This window comes from Equus quagga, chromosome 9, assembly GCF_021613505.1.
Source record: "Equus quagga isolate Etosha38 chromosome 9, UCLA_HA_Equagga_1.0, whole genome shotgun sequence".
Lineage (NCBI taxonomy): Eukaryota > Metazoa > Chordata > Mammalia > Perissodactyla > Equidae > Equus > Equus quagga.
The window spans coordinates 64,522,991-64,543,661 of NC_060275.1; the positions used below are offsets into that span (position 1 = coordinate 64,522,991).

Genomic DNA, 20,671 nt, shown 5'->3' on the forward strand with positions numbered 1-20,671 from the left:
CCAGACAGAACACAGGTGTTCAGTGCATGGCCATCCAGACAGAACACAGGTGTTCAGTGCATGGCCATCCAGACAGAACACAGGTGTTCAGTGCATGGCCATCCAGGCAGTGGATCTTCCCCACGACCTCCCTCCCCAGCCCCTCCCCCCACCTCTGGGCAGCAGAGCTGGGGACCCCTCACATGGCACTCTCGTTGCCTCCCCGCCCCCTGGATGCCCCCTTCTCTTGTGCCATGAGTGACTTGTATGGCTTCCCCAGGCTGGGGAGGGTGAGCTCAGCTTCCTGCAGCTCCAGCTCCTGCTGAGACAAATGCTCAATGACAGCTGCTCCGATCGAGTCCCCCAGCACATTAGTCATGGTGCGAAGTCGGTCACTAGGGAGGAGAGGGGAGAGAGAAACTGCATTAACAGAGGCTTGAAGAGCTCCCCAGGGGGCAGGGTGCAGTAGGGGGGCTCCTGTGCCTGAGAGCTGGGGTTCACATTCCAGTCCAATCCACGACCATATAACACTTGCAGGTACCCCCCTTGTCCTCAGTTTCCCCTTCTAACGAGCACAGGTCGGACAAGCTCTGATGCTCACACTTGATCTTAGCAATACAATTCTTTTTTTAAAGGATGTAAACATCTGATAAAAAATTAGGAGTCATGATCTGAACAGCATATGAGATGAGGAAGGTAACCACCACGAGTAAATCAGGCCAGGCTGGAGACCATCCAAATGGGACTCAGGTCCAGCTGACAGCTCCCAGGTGGGGATGAAAGTCCAGGTTTTTTAATGGAAACCTCCTGTTTTTAAAGTTGAGAATTTTTTAAAAATATTTTCAAGGCAGTTCTGTCCCACGGTTCACCTTTGTGTGACTTCTACATAGAACAGGTACAAGGGGAGCTTTTCCAGCTGAGAGGTAAAGCCCCCACTGCTTGTCTCCTCCCTGCCCTACTTCCCAAGGTTGACTCTATGGAATTTGGGATCCACAGGCCATGGCTTTGAGTATTCCCCAAGCACCCCCTTTCAATATAAAATTCTAGAACTCAGCGTCCTTGCTGGAATGAGGGCCCATGGGTTGGGGTCCTACAGGGAAAGGAAGGGGGTCAAGGAGAGACAGCACAAGGGTCTGAAGAACACTCACAGAAACCAGTCCACAGCTATGATCAGCGTGATGTCTTCAGTGGGCAGGCCGACCGACGTGAGCACAATGACCATGGTGACCAGACCCGCCTGGGGGATGCCAGCAGCCCCCACACTGGCTGCTGTAGCTGTGATACTGCAAGTGGAGAGAGGACACAAGGAGGCAGGAGGAGGGAGGGGAGAGACGAGGAAGAGAGTGAGAAAGGACATGAGAGAAGGGAAGGGGTCCATTCCCAGGGCATCCTAAATCAAATTCCCAAAAATAAAAAGTAACCCAGGGGCCGGTCCCGAATGCTTAAGTTCGCACACTCTGCTTCAGCAGCCCAGGGTTTCGCTGGTTCGGATCCTGGGCACGGACATGGCACCACTCATCAGGCCATGTTGAGGCCACATCCCACATGCTACAACTAGAAGGACCCACAACTAAAATACACAACTATGTACTGGGGGGATTTGGGGAGAAAAATCAGGAAAAAAAAAAAGTAACCCAAAGTGACTTTCATTGAGTCCCAGTGCAGACAGGTCTCCTCGTCCTCTGCTAGGATGTGGTTGGAAGTTCACCCAACGACAGACTTTTGTATGTTTAAACACCTCATATTGCAGATGTAAAAGGAGGTATTTAACTAGCTGCCACTAGGGGCTGCAAGAAAGCAGAAGAATCAAACCAGACAGCAGCCATAAACCAGAAGACTGAGTTCCCATCTGCACACACACTAGAAGCAGGTAGGTCAGTAGGGCCACGTCCAGCTTCAGGGATGGAAATGTGGAAGATGGACAAAGTTTAGAACCAAAAGAAAAAACTTTCTGTTATGCTGAGCAAAAGGAAAAAATTATATATGAAAAATAATACACATATACATTTTTGGAAAATTAAAAGGCAAAATCTATGGAAAATGAAGGAGATGGCTGTCCAGCATCAAGAAGAGTCAGACTGGATCAAGAGTAGGCTAGATTGTAGCTCCCACATCAACGTGGGTTGCCTGGCATGGTGCCAAGTATTCTAAAGCCACCAAGCTTACCAGGAAAGGTGTCAGTGCCCTGAGGTTGGTGCCCCTCTTCCCAGTGGCCTCTGAAGCCCTTTCCCAAATTCTATAATCATGAACATGGAGCCACTCGGATGCTTAGCCCAGATGAGGTCTCTAACAGAATAGCTATTGGGCAAACTGTTGGGTTGGTGAACAGAGAATGGACTTTGGGATCCAGAAGACTCCTATTCATTAGATGTACAACCTTGGACATAAACTCAGAGTCTCTATTTCCTCACCTGTAGAATGGGAAGATACACCCACCTTGTGAGGTTACTGTGAGCAGTAAAAGAGCACAGTGCTTCAAGGACGGGCCTCAAGGGGATCATTATTACCATCAACCTAAGTGAGAGAAAACACCTCCTCCGATCGCTGGCCCTGGCATAAACAGTGGTCTGCGTGTGCCCCTGGCAGGCGGGCAGCCTGCTCTCAACGGGACGAGCTAATCCCAACCCAGATCCAAGAAGCCAACGCAAACTTCTCTGGATTAAGTTTAGATTAGGTCCAAACTAGGAATCTCCAACTAGCCAATCACTATCTGCCACTAAACTTGGAACTATTATCTGGTGGCTTTCAAGGTGACCATCCCCACCAAGCTCTCCCCAAAGATTCCCCAGGAAGATGCTGGAAGTGATGCTCAGATCCCAGGTCCATTTAAGAAACCCCTCAAAAGTCTTTCATCCTTACCCTTTTTGATGACTTCCCTACTCCCAATGATGTCAAAGTTTCCCATGAGAAGTGTTCACAGCAATGTTTGGGACCCTGACATAGACAAATAAACAAAAAAAATGTTTTCCTTTGAAATTATCTTTATGTCATCTTCATTATATCCTTGGTTTACCATAGAAAAGGGTTCATATATCCCAGCCAGTAACAAGAAAGGCTGTTTGAAGAAAGATCCAGTGGCAATCTCTGGGTTGTGTGGCAATGAGGTAGCTAGGACCAGGGTTCCTCTACCTGTAGCAGAAGGGACTTCACATGGGCTCAACATCCCACAGAACCTCCAGGTGCTATCAGCCCTGGGGTCGGGATGTATCCCTGAAAGTCCCCTCAGTCATTGGGACCCAAGTTCAGACTGTTTTCCTTATTTACAGGGTGATCTATCAGGACCCTCAAAAAGGTAGAGCACCTCATCCTACTGCGGACACCCAGTCATAAGTGTTTCCATCAAGCCAGCTTTGTACTATGCTGAGACATTGTGGTACCTGCCTTCAGCCACAATCCCTATGTACCCATGAAGAACAAGCAGGTGTTGGAGAGGGTGAGATGCTCAGACACTGGAGCCAAGCCTCCCTGAGATCAGTAGCATTTTAGATGTGAGATCTTTAATTTTATAATATGGGAGAGATGTCAGCATGCCTTCATATGCTACGGAGAAAGGTCAAGTAGAGGCAGTGGAATTGAAAATGCAAATAGCAATGGAATGGCTGACAACGAGAAGACAGGAGGGATGGGATTTGGGGAACAGCAGAGGAACGAGTTTTGAACAGAGCAACAGAACTGTGTTTAAACTGAGATCAGAGGAAAGGAAGCATGGATGGATGCATACACAACAGATTTGAGCTGCAGGAGCAGAAAGTTAGGTCCATTCATGCCCAATAACCTCAATGATCTCCAAGATCTCCCTGAGGTAGCAGGCAATACGGTTTTCCATGAGGAAGGAAACCGGAGAACAGGTTTGGTGGGTAAAGAGAGTGGTGAATATTCAGTATGAATGCTGAGGAACGCCTAACACAACCACTATATAACTGGGTGGTCAACCCTGACTGCACAGTAGAATCACCTGGTGGCTTTCACAAACATACTGATGTCCAGACCCCACATCCACCAGAACTAAGTCAGAGCCTCTTGGAGGAGGTGGTCTCAGGTGATGCTAATGTGTACCCAGGACTGTGAATCCTGACATAAAGGGATTTCTGAGTGGAAATGTGCTTGGCTGAGAATGTAATGCATCCTCTTCTAGTGGCAAAAATCTCCATGGTGGGTAGATTTTTCCTACCTGGGCTCAGACACCTTGACGTATGAGCAGATAAAGTGGATGGATGAGTTCCCCAATGTTGAGGATTTGGAGAGGTGATGGACAGAAAGACTAGGGAGTGAGGATGTCAAAGACAGTCTCAAGAAAGTGAAAGAAGGAAGCACCACATTCTCTGGTCTGGAAGTTCATGACTTCAAGTGTGGTTCCCCGACAAGCAGTATCAGCATCACCCGAGGATTTGTTAGAAAGGCAGAACCTCAAGCCCCACTCCAGAACCACTGGATCAGAACCTCTTTTGAACAAGAACCCCAGGTGATTAGTATGCACATAAAAGCACTGAACTAAAACACATAAGGGGAAAAGTGAAACCAAAATGGGGGGGGAAAGAGAGGAATTGAGGAAGCAAAAGTTCTCATGAAATTAAAGAAATGTAGGGGAAGTAAAGTAAGAAGGCAGATACATTGGAGGTTGTGCCCATGATGCATATACTAGAGATGTCAAAGCAGGCTGAGTGGTGACAAAGTCCAGGGTGTGGTCCCAAGGGTAGGTGGCTGGAGTTCCAAAGGCCAGGGAACTTTTAAAGGAAGATGATGAAGGGTCACCTGTGTGGATGTTGAAGTTATTTGGGGGGAGAAGGGGTACTAACAAAATGGAAGGGAAAAGAAAGCTACATGGTACCAGCTGAGTTAGATGCCCATTCCCGGGATTCCCAAAGCTCTTATGCTACCCATATCAAACAGATAATCTTTTTTTAATTTGGCAAGGACAATGATGGAGCTATACATAGGACATAATGGGATGTCATTCAAAGAATTCACACTGGTAAAATATTTAATGCTGTGTCTGACACATAGTAAGTGCTTTATAAATATTGACCATTATCATCACCATGATCAGCACCACCACCATTATCACCACCATCATCACCACTATTACCACTATCACCATCATCATCACCACCATCACCATCATCATCATTTGTGTGTCTTTTCCCTTCATTAGACTGGATCTTCCCTGAGTTCAGGAACCATGTCTTATTTTTCCCTGCATCCCTCAGTCTCCACACAGAGCCTGCCAGATAGAAAACACTCAGCACATGTTTTTTGAACGTTTGCTCTTAAATTAGAGTTCTTGGCACAGGGGCCTTCCTGAGCTTGCCCCTGCCCACTTTCCAGCCCTATGTCCTTCTCATTCTCATGTCCTCCGAGCCTCAGCCTTGATGAGCTCCTCCTAGTCTTTTTAAGGCAGTGGTTCTCCAACTTAACTGTGCACCAAAGTCAATGAGAGGGTTGGCTACAACACAGATGGCTAGGCTCTATCCCAGAAATTCTAATTCAGTAGGACTGTGTTGGGGTCTGAGAATTTACATTTTCTAGTGAGTTCCCACATGCTGCTGCTGCTGGTCCTCTTTTGAGAACCACTGCTCTCAGATGCCATAAACCCCTTTACCCACTGCATTCCTTTCCACCTGGCCAACTCCTAGTCCTCCTTCCACATTCAAGTCCAGAGTCACCTGTCCATGAAGGCTTCACTCACTGCCTCTTCTCCAAGGCTGGGCCAGGTGCCCCCTTGCACTCCTACAGCACTTGGCTTCCCCAGTGCAGCCCTTGGCAGACCATGTGGAAATGTTTAGTTCACTCATGGTCTCCTCTAATGGACTGTGGATGCCTTCTGAGCCAGGTTCATGCCTTCACATATTTAGGTCTTCCTAAGCACAGGGTTCAGTAAGTAGACACCAAATGAACGTTTGAGCAAGGAAGGAATGAACAAAGGCAGACCCACACCCAGAAAATTACTGCAAATCTTTCTAAGTTCTCTTTTTCTAAGGAAATGGAGACATAAGCCAAGAAACTGGCCCCCAGGCCCTTGTCAGCAGAGGAGTCACAGTGAGTCTTTCTTCCTCCAAAAAGAACCTATACAAAAGAGCAGAGCCTCAGAGAGCTGTGTCCAGCACACCCCAGCCAGCCTTTGTTGGGAGTCCATGCACAGTGCTTACTGCCAGAAGCCCAAGCCATGAGGAAAATTCCCAGCAGTGCCTTCCCAGGACTCTGAGTCTGCTGTGTCAGCTGACTTCCAAAGAGATTCAGTACAGAGTCATGAGTATGTTGTTCACAGCCATATTCCCAGTTCCTGGGACCGAGTCAGTACTACTACAATAAATATTTGCTGACTGACTGAACAAGAGGCTATTCCCCAATATCCAATACTTATGAGGCCTATTTCAGTGGCCACAAGGTATAGAGAACCACAGCCCCATGAGCTCCAAGTACTTCACGTTCACAGGAAGGCAGCATGAGGTTGCTGAGTGTGGCACACAAGAAGCTAAGCTCCACTGACTCAGACTCTTCACCTGGGTAAGAGAATCTCAAACCACTGCCCACATGTACCCCTGCTTCCCAGACCAGCTTCCTTGAATGCACACTCCTTCCTCCCAGCCCTCATCCATCGCTCCTCCCACCCTGTGCTCTGCAGTTGCCAGCACTGGTTCAGGAATCAAGACCCCCTGCTCAACTTCTCCACTAAGTGACCTTGGGCAAGTAACTTCACCGGCCTCAATTTCTGTTTCCTCCTCTCTAAAAAAGTAAAGATAATTTTACCCACCTCAGGGGGTGTCATGAGGATCAAATGAATGGGTGCAAAGGCACTCTGCACAAGACTGTTTACACAGCCTTAATAAATTCATTCTTTCAACTCACATTTATTGCACATATGCTATTGCTAGACACCTAGTAGAAATTCCCATAGAACAAAATCCCTGTCCAAACAGAGCTTACATTCTAGTGGGGAAGGCAGGCAATCGGCAAGATGAATAAGTAAAATACTTAAAGGAGGGCAGATAGTGCTACGGGACAATGGTTCAGCCTACGAAAGTCCAGACATGCAATTTTAAATAGGGTATTCAGGAAACGCTTTCCTGAAAAGGTGACATTGGAGCAAAGACCCGAAGGAGATGATGATGTTTGCTTTTGCTTTTATAATGACTAAGTTAGAACCTCTGGGCCTTTGGGATGAGGCCCAGGAATTCATATTTATAACAAGAACCTCAGGCTATTTGGAGGCGCCAGCGATACTTTGGAAAATACTGCACAAAGGGATCTTCCACAATACCACGTTAGAGGAGGACTGACCTGAACATCTTGCCAGCTTCTGACAGCCTCAGATTGCAAAGTCTCACCTTTAGCTTCGTCTAGTATGGGTGACTGGGCTCTTCCCACAGGCCCCCTCTCCAACATCAAGGGCCTCCCCTGACCTCGAGCTGTGGCTCCGCCCTCCCCCAGCCAAGCTAAAGACTTCTTAGGTCTCACCTGCTGGCAGGTCCCACGCAAGACCATCTCACCTGATAGTTGTGATCTGGCCCAGGTTGAGCTCATAGTTGTTGACTTGGGCGATGAAGATGGCGGCCAGGGCTTCATAGAGGGCAGTGCCGTCCATGTTGACGGTGGCCCCCACAGGTAGCACGAATCTGGTGATGCGGCGGTCCACACCCAGGCCCTCTTCCAGACAGCGGAAGGTGATAGGCAGTGTCGCGGAGCTAAGGGAGAGAGCCCTGGGGGCTGAGAACAGGGGATGGCAGAGCAGAGCTGGAGCAGCAACAGACCCAAGGAGAGCTTCCCCTGAGAACACTGGGAAGCCAGATGGGAGCCAGAGCAAGGGGAGGATGGCAGGTGTGTAACATTTCAGAGGCTGATAACTGTGCATGGGGAAGAGGGTCTCCTTATGACAGGGAGCACAGAGCAATGGGGCTCCTCCAAGCTGAAGGTCTCTTGACCCACTTAAAGCCAATAGCTTAAAGCTAACTACTAGGCTAGTTCATACCACTAATTCACTCTATTCACTCCCAGAAAGGAGAGAACTAAGAATCTTCTGACTTCCCACCCCTCAGGGCTAAGAGGGGAACATTATAGAGGACTCCTATTCCGCACTCCCCATATTTGCTCAGGGAGCAAGCTGAGCTACACTAACCCTCGTGGCCTCTCTCCCCACCACTTCCCAGGTAAGGAAGAGTGACTTAATCAATTGGTGAGTTTAGTTAAAGGAGTGGGCATCTCATTTGAGGTCAGCCTGTCCACAAAGATGTGTGCTCTGTCTGATAAGCTTTACATCATGCAGTGAGAAGCCTGGACCCACAGAGAGGGCTTCTGAGTGTCCAGCCCTGTGGAAGCCAGATGAGTTTAATCCTGGGGTACAATGGCACCAACCCTACTTGGCCATAGATCAAAAGGCACATTCTCCAATCAGCGTTATGGACAATAAAAATTGTATTTTTCTTCCATCTGATTGGTGCTTCTGATACTCCTCAAACCATTTTGAATTTGGGTGATGGGAGAAAGGGGAGCTTTTTATTAACCCCCTAAAACCACAAAAAAAGGGAGAAGGAAGTAACCATCTTAAGGGGAGATGAGACCCTCTGAGCTAGAAAATGAGAATATGAGGCATCTTGGAACCTTCATCCTAACCTCAAAATTGGCAGCAAGTTCTCCTCCACATAAAATAGAGACAGGAGAGGAGAAAAAGGGGTCAGGAAAGCTAGCCCAGGACAAAGATCACCCTGCGAGCCACCTGGAGGCCTTCAGGAGCATCTGACACTATTATACAACTCAGAAGAGGTTCTGTAGTGGGGGAGGTTGGGACTCCTAGGAGAGTTCATGAAAGACCAACGGTGAACCTAGGAAGGGTACCCACAGGGGTAGACAAGGCCATACCTGGAAGATGTGCCCATGGCGGTGATGAGGGCCTGCAGCACACCCCCAATGAAGGGGAAAGGGTTCCGGTGGGTGATGAGGAAGTAGATGAGAGGCAGGACGCCGCCAGCATGGAGGAACAAGCCCACGATGACGGTCAAGGTGTACATGCCCAGCTGACCCCCTAGGACGGCCATGTCTTCCATCTCTAGGATCTTCCCAGCAATTAGGAACAGGATGCCCACAGGTGCATACCTGGGCCAAGCCAGACACCTGTCAGGACTCCCTCATGACCTCCCCTACAAACTCAGAACTGGCATCCCTAAAGTTTTGCCCATATGAGACCCTGGAGCCAGGCAGTGCCTGTCATACAGCACCCTCCTCCACCCAACCTTCTCCACACAATAACAAACAGGGCTGGGCGCCACAAGCATACCCCACCACCTCTTCCTGCTCATCCACAGCTCACCCCCAGACAGCAGAAAAGTTCCTACAACTCCAGGGCATACAATCTGATAAGGTCTCTCCTTATCCACTCCTCCATCCAAGTCCCCCTCAAATAATCACTGTCTTCAGGACTATTTCTGTAGGCATTGCCCAGATGTTCCCTATCTCTGGCCTTCTAACTTCCATTATTCACTGCCCCCAACTCTTTGCTCTGCATTTATCACCTTTATGGGCCTATTCTCTTTCCTGTAAGTGCATATTCTCACTCATTCACCAGCCCTGAGCTATTTCACCTAGATTTCCCATAGACACGTCAAACAACATGTCTTATCAAATTATCTATTTATTAATTCACTCAACAAACATCTATTGAGTACCTACTATGTTCCAGTCACATGGTTCCTGCCCTTATGGTGCACATTCTTTCAGAAATAGGTGGTACATATAGAAATGTGTAATTAAAAACTTCAGGTGGTGATAACTGCAAAAGAGTGTCACTGAGTGGGGCAGCTTAAGTGTGAGCAGTCAGAAGGGCTTCTCTGAAGGGGTGACATTTAAGCTGAGGCCTGAATGATGAGAAGGAACCATGTGTATCTGAGAAGGAAGCATTTCAGGCACAGTACAAAGACTCTGAGATGAGCATGAGCTAGGAGTATTGGAGGAGCAGAGACAAGACCAGTGTGGCTGGAGCAGTGAGTGAAAAGGAGACTAAAGAAGACAAAAGAAGTGAGTTTATCAGGGGTTCGCCTGTTTTCCCAAAAAAACAGCCCATTGCTTAGTCTTGTGAGTTTCTGCCAGTGGTGCCATCATTCACCTATTACCAGGCTTCAACTGTTATTCGTCTCTTTAGAAACTGAAATCTACCCTTGGTCATTCTCATGGATGTACGGGAGGAACTGGGGACCTCTTGGGAAGTTGATGCAACAGCTTGGGTCAGAAATGATGAGACTCAAGCTAAGGCTGTGGGAATGAGGATATGGGGGACTTCTCCAGCCACATCTGTGTTCCCCAAGCTGGGCTCAAGGGTTAGCCCTGGTGAGCGGTTGCTAAGTTGTCCCCAAGTCTAGACCTACCTCTATGATTACTTTGTGAACTCTATTTCCATCTCCCTCATCTTCATCCATTCTCCTTGTCCTCTGCAAAATTCCTCAACCCTAATGAATTGCACATGACTTCCTTCCTCCCACGCTCAGCCACCTGGCACATAGGGATACTTTCCCTAACCATGCCAATGACACCACTCATGGTTCCCAGCTGAGTTGAGCCTTCCTACTCCTTGTCAATCATCTTGCTTATCCTTGATAATCACCCCTTTCCATTCCCCCTCAGCAGCTTTTCCAAGCTCTTACATGGCCCTCCAGCCCCCGACACAACTTTCAAGTTATTTGGGATAATGTACAAAGTCTTCCTCAATTTGGGACCAGACAGCCTTGTTAACATCTTCCACAACCACTTCCAACTTACCCTATGTTCCCACCTTCCTGAACTCTGCACCATTCTCCAAACAACTCAGGTTCTTTCAAGCTTTGCATGTTCTCTTCCCTCTGCTTGAAGTCCTCTTCCCTCTTCCTGTCCTGTTAGATTCCTGCTCACCTTTCAAGACCCAGCTAAGAGATGACCTTCTCCATGACTCCCTCCTCACCTTCCCAGGCAGAGTTCACTGTAAATTCCTCCACTGGCTGCTCACTTCTCCATGTTCCCAACACTTTGTAAGGTCTCCTTACTATAGAACCTTCCACCTTGTATTCTATGTATCTAATATGTGTCTGTCTCCTCCAAGACTTTGCAAGCTCCTTGGGGACAAGGACTTAATTCAATGTATCTCTGTATTCCAGAGTTAAAGAGAAAGTCAGCCTGGGAAAATGTTGGTTGAGTGAGTGACATAATGAAGAGATTTAAACAATGAATGAGTGCATGCATCAATTAAGGAACAATTAGCAAGTGGATAAATGAGTAAGAAAATGAGCAAATGAGACATGAAGGAGTAGGTGAATGAATGAATGAGTGTGTTAAGTGAATGGATGAATGAATGCAAGAAATATTTGAGCAAGCGAATGAGAAAGTAACAAGTGCAGAGATGAATGAGTGGGTCAAACAATGAGTCCAAATGAATAAGTGACTTAGTAAATAAATAAATGCATCGTTCAATGGTTTAGCTAATGCAGGATGAGTTAGTGAACAAATTCATGAGCGAATGAACGGATGAATGAGTGAATGAACCAATGCACAGAAGAATGAATAAATGAATGAGAAGATGAGTAAACCAATGCATGGAAAAATGAGTATAAATGAATAAATGAGTGAATGAATAGATGAACAAGGGAGTGAATGAGTGAAGAAATCATTGCAGAAAGGTATGAATGAGTGAGTGAATGACTGCAAGAGTTAGTGAGTGAATTAACCAATACGTATATGAACAACTTTGGCCAAATGGCTGCAATGAGCCCGTCAGCAGCTTCCCCACAGCCTGACTTTCCAGCTCTGGTTCCATCCTCCCAGGCACCATCACCACCCACCCTGTCACAGACCAGCACTCACCAGATAATGATGCCCACCAGCCTCATAATAGCCTCATTGAGGCTGTCAAAGAAGTCTCGCAGGACTCGGCCCTTGTGTTTCATGCCACCGATGACCAGCCCGAAGGCCACAGAGAAGACCACAAGGCCCAGGGCATTGATGCCATTGGCCGAGCCAGGCACAGGCACAGTCTCCTCAAAGCTCAGCACCTCCTGCAAGGTGCCCAAGGCTCGCGTGACATTTTCCAGGAGGCTGCTTCCATTCTCCATTGAGGATAGAGGAGGCACGGAGGGGCCCAGCTCAGATCCGTTCTCTGTCCTCACAATGGTCCTGGTTACCAACCTCGTGCTGTACTGCGTCTTGAACTGAAATATGGAGAGATTGGGGCCAAATATGATTCAGCAGATGCATCAGAATCTCCTGGAGAAATTTCCTTCAAACGTCAATTCCTGGTTCCCACACCCTGGAGAGTCTTATTCAGTAGATCTGAATCAGTGAATGGATGATTTGACCAACACATAGAAGAATAAGTGAATGAAGAGATGATTGAGGGAGGGAACAGCCACCACCTGGGGGAATGAGTATAGATTCTGCATTTTGCACAAGCTCCCCAGGCACTGCTCAGGCAGATTTGGGGGCCTCTCTCCTCAACCATTTATGGTCAAAAGCCTTGGATTCTCCTCCAATACCATTCCCAGGCAGCCCTGGGCTTAAGTCTTCCTCTCTAACCCTCTCTTAATCATCACACCAATGTCCCAGTCTCTTCCAAAAGCCTCTGGCCATTGCTCTGTCAGGCCCTTCTTCACACCCTTCACCCCTGGACCGTTCACTCAGCAGCAAGCTTCCCCCACCCTCCAAGCCTCCTTGATGAAACTGTGTATTTCCTCCTGACCTGTTTGAAGCAGGCCTCCACAAGGTTGGGCGGAAACATATTTCTGCAGAAAAGCATCAGATAAAGGGAAGTTAGACCTTGGAAAGGAATCTAGGGTGATAATAGCTATAATAATAACAACAGCAATAATAATAATGGCAGCCAACATATGAACACTTCCTCTAGGCCAAGCACTGAGCTAAGTGCCTTATCTATATGATCTGATTTATACATTAAAATAACCCTAGAAGTGAGTGCTACTGATTTTACACACATTTTACACACAAAGAAACCAAAGCACAAAAAATTTATGTAAGCTACCCAAAGTCACACAGCTGCCAAGGGCTGAAGATGTACCTCAAATTCAGGTCTGTTTGAGCCCTCAGTGGGACCTTATGCCACCTCAGGGACCTCAGTTCACATACACATTATCACACATGATAATGATGCCTCAAAATCACACTGACAGCTCCTGAATTCCCCCAACCCTGGGTTCCTCCCAAGTTGGTGACTAGAGTATCACTCGGGCCAGCTTTGATTCCAACTGACACAATCTTGCTGCTCTAAGAGAATCATTCACCCTGCAGTGGAATTTAGGGACACCAGACAAACGCCAGCTGTCTGAGCCCATCCCAAGATGCTTAAGCTACAGCCTCCCCAGCCTAGGGGTCAAAAGATCATATCCTAGGAGTCCGTTGCTCTCAGAGGATTTGTGCAAGGCTCCAGGGCATAAAATGGGTACCAATAAAACCAGGCTCAACTTGGGTGCTGCCATTTCCAGGCTGAGTCAGCCTGTCCCCTTAGTCTCTGCTTGAGCATAAATTGTTGCATGGAGGGCCAAAATTCCCATCAAAATTAGAAAGGACGTCACCTGACCAGGTCCATGAAGGCATCGGCTGTAGGGATGGTCTCGATCCGACCCTCGCGGTGCAGCCCCTCCTTGGAGCCCTTCCCAGGATGGATGATGGTGACCATGAGGATGCCGATGAAGACTGCGATGACCGTGGTCACCATGTAATATACAGCTGCCCGCATCCCCATCCGCCCTGTCGCCTTGTTATCCAGGGACGCCATACCTGGAGAACAGGTAGTATAGCCCCAAGCAGCCCCATCGACACCCGACCACCCACTCTCCCATCCATTTGCTCCACCCTCCCACACCACCAGTTCAACCACCATTCCACTAAGCACACCCTCCTCCTATGCCGCACCCACCACCCATGTCACCATGTCATCGTTCTTCAAGCTCCATTCTCTTTTCCATATACATTTTCCACTCCATCTTTTTTCCCAAACACTACTTCACTAACCTTCCCTCTACTTCAAGCCAATCTTTTCAATCCCCATCCCATTCTCCATTTACCCCCATTTTGCAACATAATTTAATTCCACTCTTCACTCCGCTATCCACCCCAAATCACACCTCACTCCAACCCACCTCACTGCATACTCTCTGTAGTAGATACTTTTGGTGCCCTATTCAGACACCCTTTACCAGAATGATACACCTATCCTACAGCTGCTAAGTGTGTTGGCTGCTAACAGCTCATGCTACCTACCTCTGCTGAGAACTGCCCTCAGCAGAAAGGAGCTTCCTCACCCAGAAAGGCCCCATCGGAGACCTACAGCCAATGGCTGCTTGGTACAGGGATTAAAAAGCCAGCTCCTTTGACTTGGGTGGAGGAAGAGTTGGGGGGATCAATTCTGCAGGGTTGCTCATGCTCCAGAGCTCCTCATAGGATCAGGCTGAGATGCCAGCCTTCTTCTGAACCAACATTTCTGCTTAGCTTCTTTCCCCACCCCTCCAGTTCTCCTCACTTCCTCATAGGTTTCTCTTGAGAGCTATCCCTCAATAAATTGCTTGCACAAATATCCTCATCTCAGGCTCTGCTTCTAAGAAACCCAACCCAAGAAACCATTCTTTCATGCTTGTCCCAAATTCTGGAGATTGGCAACTGACTATCAATGGGCCAAATCTGATCCACTGCCTCTTTTTAGAAATAAAGTTTTATTGGAACACAACTATGCCCACTTGTTTACATATTAATCTGCAGCTGCCTTTGCACTACAACAGGAGAGAAATGAGGAGTTGCACCAGACCGTATGGCCCTCAAAACTGAAAATGTTTTCTGTCTGGCCCTTTACAGAAGAAGTTTGCTAGCTCCTGCATAGTCCATCCATACTTCCGTCTCACCTTCCACCCACCATCCTGTCACCCCCATCACAAACACTTCCATCCGCATCTCATCCCATTGCCACCCACACCACATCCCAGCAACCTTCCCTGGCTGTCCCACCACAACTTTTCTCCCATCTCTGGATGACACCAAGCCTCGGGCAGGCTGGTATTTTAACTCCAAGGAAAAGTACAGGAAAGTTCCTGAAATAAGTGGTGTAGATGATATGAGGTCCAGAACCTGGGTCTGATGCAGATTGGAGGTTTGGCCAAGGACTCAGGGCCAGACTCACACTCCATGTTTGAGGCCTGAGCTGGAGATGTGTCCCCATGCTTGGGACAGCCTCAGCTCCAGTTGGAGCTTGGTTTCCGGGATGGGTCTTGGAGGCCAGCGCTGCCGGCCTGGGCTCTCTCACCTGTGACCAGGCTGGAGACGATGAGTGGCAGCACCAGCATCTGCAGCATCCTCATGAGCAGCTCTCCAGGGAAAGAGAAGTACTTGATCTGGCGGTAGGTAAGCTGGTACGGACGCAGGGCAAAGGCCAGGCTGACCCCTAGGGCCAAAATGAGGGGTCCGTGGAGTGGAATTTGGGCCACTGAGCCCCAAGCAGGGGCCATCCATCTGAATAAGGATGTGTGTGGATGAGGGTGGCAGAAAGAGAGACACATTCTGAGTGTAGAAATGTATGAATTTGTGTATCATGTTGATGTGTGTGTAAATGCACACATTTACATGTACATATGCATGCATATGTGACACTGTACACTCACTTGTGCACATGTACCTGTGCCTGTATATGTGGCCCTATACACGGGATGCACATGTTTCTCCTCTGTGTGTATACAGGTGTGAGTTGTATGTGTACGTTACTGTTTTCAGACATGGGAGTGTATGTACATTTAAGTTCATAAGAGTGCTATAAGTATAGAGGAATGTATGTGCATGTACGAATGTGTTTCTACGTTCTAGTAAATGCGTGCAAGTGTGATGTGAGTTCACGTTCCACCTGTAAGTTTTGTGAATGCATTAAAATGTGTTCATGTTTGTTGTCTGTTTACAAACAGAAAGGGTGTGTTTGTATAGTGTACACGTGTGTGTGTGTGTACACACGCATATACATGTGACGTTGTACACACACAACTGTGTTGTACCCATTCGTGTGAGTGTGTCCCTGGTGGGGGTGCCGCTGGTGGGACGTGCGCATGTGTGCAGGCAAGAACCCGTGGGTGAAGTAAGGAGACGTGCGCGCAGGGAACTTCCCAGGAGTCCCGCTCTCGCGGGCTGCGCCGACTCACCCAGCACCACGGCGCTGACGGTCAGCAGGATGAAGGCGTTCCGGCGCAGGAAGCGCAGCACGTGCTCCCGCGTCAGGGTCTGCAGGCGCAGGCGCGTGCGCAGGGCCCGCTGCTGCAGGCTCTCCCGCAGCCGCTGCAGCCAGCCCGCGCGGCCCAGCCGCTGGCCGCTCTCCCGCAGGAACAGGCTGTTCCCGTGGCTGCTCATCGTCTATCTGCGGGGGACAGAGGGCCCGGGCCGGGTGAGGGACGGGACAGAGGGCGGATGTGGGTAGACAGGGACGGATGGAAGGGCGGAGGACGCTGGTGAGTCCTCCGGGGGAGTGCAGACAGCAGGGGAGGGGCGGTGTCGGTCTGTCGGGATGTGTTGGGGCTGGGCCACTGAGAAGACAGCCTAGGGTTCAGGGGTCGTGTCCTGGCAGAAAAGGGCCAAGGTCTCCAGAATCACTCCTGGGCATGGCTGGGGAGAGGCGGGGAAGTAGACCACAATAGAATGGCCGCTTTTGCCATTCCCTGATTCCAGCCTCCTCTTTCACGAGATCATCACAAGCAACTGGGGGCTGCCCCGTCTCGCAAAGCAAACTAACAAGGCTTGCTGAGCGACAACTGCATGCAGAGCCCTAGACAAGGCACTTTGAGGCTAGCCCCCCAAAATTCATACGGTTCGGTGCCTGGCCTGGAGGTGCTGACAAGACGGCTTTCCACAAGGACAAAATCTGCAGGTACTGGCAAACAGTGGGTGCCCTATAATTGCAGCTGCTTGAATGCCCAGATGAGCAACTGCAGAGGGGGGGAGTCCCTCGGGATGGAAATGGGGATAATTCTTGACCCCCGTGGCTCTTCAGGATACATCTCTGCAGGAGAATGTGATGTTCAGAGTCTGCCTAGGGGGCAGGGCACTGTTATCCAAACTTCAGACTTCTATGTCTTTTCTTTACCTCCGGCCATATCCATGTAACTTCATTTACTTATCTAAATAAGTGTATCTAAAATGGTAACTTTAGATACATTACGTCATTCCTCTATGTCAAACTTTAGGTCATCATTTGAAATGCTAATTATATTTTAATACATGTTAAATGCATATAAAAATAAACACCTGCCTATCCTCTTACCAGCTAAACACCTTACATGTATAAGGCAACTTAGAAATGTGACTTTCATAAGCCTGAGCAACTTTTGCCTTCCTGGACTCCTTCTTCCATTAAAAAAAAATATGACAATCCTATTTTACGACCGCATTGGTCTAAAAATGAATATATTATTTTGGAACTAGATAGAGGTGATGGTCACGCAACATTGTGAATGTACTGAATGACATTTTAAAATGGTTGGTTTCCTGTGATGTGAATTTCACCTAATATTATATGTTAAAACATTTTCTTTGACCTAAAAGTTTAATTCTTTCTTGTGATTTTAAAAGAAGTGAAAGCATTTCCATGGGTCCCTAAAAGTATGGTGGGCCCTGGGGACTGAGCCTCTGGTTTTCGAAGGACAACAACGTTGCAGGCACTGATGTCACAGCCAGAGTGGCAGTGCCTCCAGGCCAAGCACACTGGGAATTCTGCCATCCCTCTAGACTCACTCCCAGGCGGAGGCTGATCGCTAGAGATGGCATCACCCAGGCTCCCTGCCCACTGGCTCTCCTTTCGGTCTGGCCGTGGAAGGCAGCAGGTGGAGATGAGCTTACTTGGCAGAGGCTATGTTCCTCCACCTCAGCCACAGCTCCCATCAGACAGTCCTCTGTACCTATCAGCCATTCGAATGTCTTCTTTGGAAAAATGTCTATTCAGTTCTTCTGCCTATTTTTTAATTGGATTGTTTGTTTGTTATTGAGTTGTACGAATTCTTTATATATCTCAGATATTAACCCCTTATCTGATTTATGGTTTGCAAAAATTTTCTCCAATTCTGCAGGTTGCCTTTGCATTTCATTGATCATTTCTTTTGCTACACAGAAGCTTTTTAGTTTGACATAGTCCCACTTATTGATTTTTGCTTTTGTTGTTTGTGATTTTGGTGTCATATGCAAAACATCAAAGCCAAGACCCACGCCAAGGAGCTTCTTCGCTCTGTTTTCTTCTTCAAGTTTTATGGTCTCAGGTCTTATGTTTAAGTCTTAGGCTGATTCAAGTCAATTTTGGGGAGTGGCATAAGATAGGGGTCCAGCCTCATTGTTCTGCATGTGTTTATCCAGTTTTCCCAACACCATTTGTTGAAGAGACTCTCCTTTCCCCATTGGGTGTTCTTGGCTCCCTTGATGTGATAAAGGTGCCATCACTACAATGGCAATCGTATTATATATAAATGTATCAAAACAACATGGCGTACACCTTAAATTTACACAATGTTATGTGTCAAATATATTTCAATTAAAAAAGAAAGATAATTCTCTGTTCCAGCCATGGCTTTCCCCAGGCCGCTCGCCTCCTCCCTCCCTGCAGCCTCCCCACTGCTGCTGATCCCTGAGTGCTACACCAGCCACACTAGTTTCTCTTAACTCTGCTCATATCTTTGTAAATAGTCCCTAACTTAAACTCTTTGCAGTTCCCCCTTTTGAGTGTGCTGTTTCCTGACAGATACACCAGATTCATCCAACTCTTAGAAAAAAACATCCAGGCCAAAGGAAGACAGTGAATACTGTATCCTGTACTGAACTCTGCATATTTGGTTTGCCTGGGATCGCTGCACCTGTAGGGAGAACGTGGCCTTACCCAGCTACTCTCTGAGGGACCTGGCTTCTGACACCTCTCCTTACCGATCTGCCCCCACCCCTGCCCCAGTGCCTGATTTCATCAGGTCAGGGCTGGGAGTCTGGCAGAGGTCTCAGTTCCACCAGCAGGTAGGTCCTTGGAATTTTATTTTTCTTTCTTTCTTTCTTTTTTTTTTTTTTTTTTTTTTTTTTTTTGCTGCCACTGGCTTAGCAGCTACTTTTCTAGGGCCACTGTCTTCCTTGCCCTCTGGTCCTCTCATATCCAAGTGATAGGACGTCGGCCTCACCTTTCCAGGCCCTGCTTCCTCCAGGTCTAACCCCCCTTTCCAATGGCCAACTCCAGTTGGGGTCCTGCTTCAAGTGGATCGCTCACTTTGAAAACAGGATGCTGCTTCTCACCTTGCTGTGAAAAATCCCAGACAGAGGACCACAGACTACAGAGGAAATGCGAAATTCCTCCCTCTCCTCTAGGATGTACATTCCCTGTCACCAAGCAGTAGCATCCCACGGGTCCCAAGAGAGTGTCAGCTAAGATCTAAACTAGTCACAAAAAATCCAGAGCTAGTTTTCTCTCTTTCCTGTCTCTTCCTTACAAGAGGTAGTACAGTATAGAGCAGGGATAGACAAACCATGGTCTGAGGGCCAAATCCAGCCAGCCACTTGTTTTTGTAAATAAAGCTTTATTGGCAAGCAGCACTCACTCAACGCGTATTGTCCATGGTTATACTTCGTGCTACCACGGCTGAGTGGAGCTGGTGGCACAGATCCTGTGGACCACAAGACAATCTCTCTAGCCTTTTACTGAAAAAGTTTGCAGACCCCTGGCCTAGCGGAAGAGCTTACGTGAGCTCTTTATTTCAAACCCCACTCCCCTTTGCAGGAACTGGTTACTGTCTGTGTGGCTCAGAGGGCAAAATTCACCGGACGCTTAGAACAGTGCCTGGTGAGCACAAAACATGTCAGCCATGGTTGAGGAAAAGCAGAAGCCCAGCAGACGTACAACTGAGGACAGAGAAGAATGCAGAAGCAGGAGTGTGTCTTCCTATCGATTTTCCTTGGTCCTGGGTACATTACTCACCAAGCAGTACTGGACTTGAAATGGTTTTCCCAGGATCTTGGCCTCCACTGGGGCCTTTCTCAGCCTCTCTTGGACCCCTGGGGCCTCCCCCCTCACCCTCGGTTCTCTCTTGTCCAGTCTCTCCTGGTTCTAGACATGGTCTTGACCTGCTTCTTAGGCTTCCTGCTCTGGACATGGCCCTTCTAGTGTCCCCAGTCTCTGCAGGGGTTCAAGGATGGGTCTTCCACCTGGTTCCCCCACCTCCAGACTCTTAGATATGGTGAGATGTGCCAGCCACCCCCCCCCTTGCAGCCAACGGGAACAAAGAAGGGCCTCCTACACCCTAGAACTGAAGCCAGCTGCTGTGGCAAAACGAGGCTACTTCCACACATTTTATCTAACACCCTGCAGCCGGAGGGTGAGTGGGGGGAGGGAAAGGAAGCACGGAAATCACACATCACACATAACACACACACTCCAAAACACAACCCCGCACGCCTCCTTGTGCAACTGACAGGTACACAACCACACACGGACACACAGTCACACACAGAACTGTTCAGGCACATAACCCCACACACACCTTCAGAAATGCAGCTCCGCTCAGGTAGCATCAGTCATACCATCCCTACACACAAACACATGCACACACACTTGCCACATTCATGCACACCGTCAGACACACAACCCCACACACACCTTCAAAGCCCTGCACAACTTCCCTTGTAAAAGGAACTGCAGTAGTTCTACAATTCCTACACACACACACACACACACACACACACA

At 48.2% G+C, this 20,671-nt stretch overlaps 2 protein-coding genes across 2 annotated transcripts in view; one reads left to right on the forward strand and one right to left on the reverse strand.

The window, feature by feature from the left end:
• Positions 1-155: 155 nt before the first annotated feature.
• SLC1A6 (solute carrier family 1 member 6) lies at positions 156-16,323 on the reverse strand. Its single transcript, XM_046672240.1, has 9 exons — positions 16,119-16,323; positions 15,239-15,376; positions 13,518-13,722; positions 12,668-12,710; positions 11,797-12,140; positions 8,833-9,066; positions 7,467-7,661; positions 1,128-1,262; positions 156-374 (listed from the first exon to the last, which is right to left on the reverse strand). The coding sequence occupies exons 1-9, from the start codon at positions 16,321-16,323 to the stop codon at positions 179-181; spliced, it is 1,695 nt and encodes a 564-aa protein (XP_046528196.1). The 3' UTR covers positions 156-178.
• A 3,797-nt stretch (positions 16,324-20,120) lies between these two features.
• Positions 20,121-20,671, forward strand: part of LOC124244583 (uncharacterized) — a 2,680-nt gene continuing 2,129 nt past the window's right edge. Inside the window, exon 1 of the mRNA XM_046671194.1 lies at positions 20,121-20,303. Within this exon, the coding sequence (XP_046527150.1) occupies positions 20,121-20,303 (183 nt within the window). The remainder of the gene's footprint in view (positions 20,304-20,671) is intronic.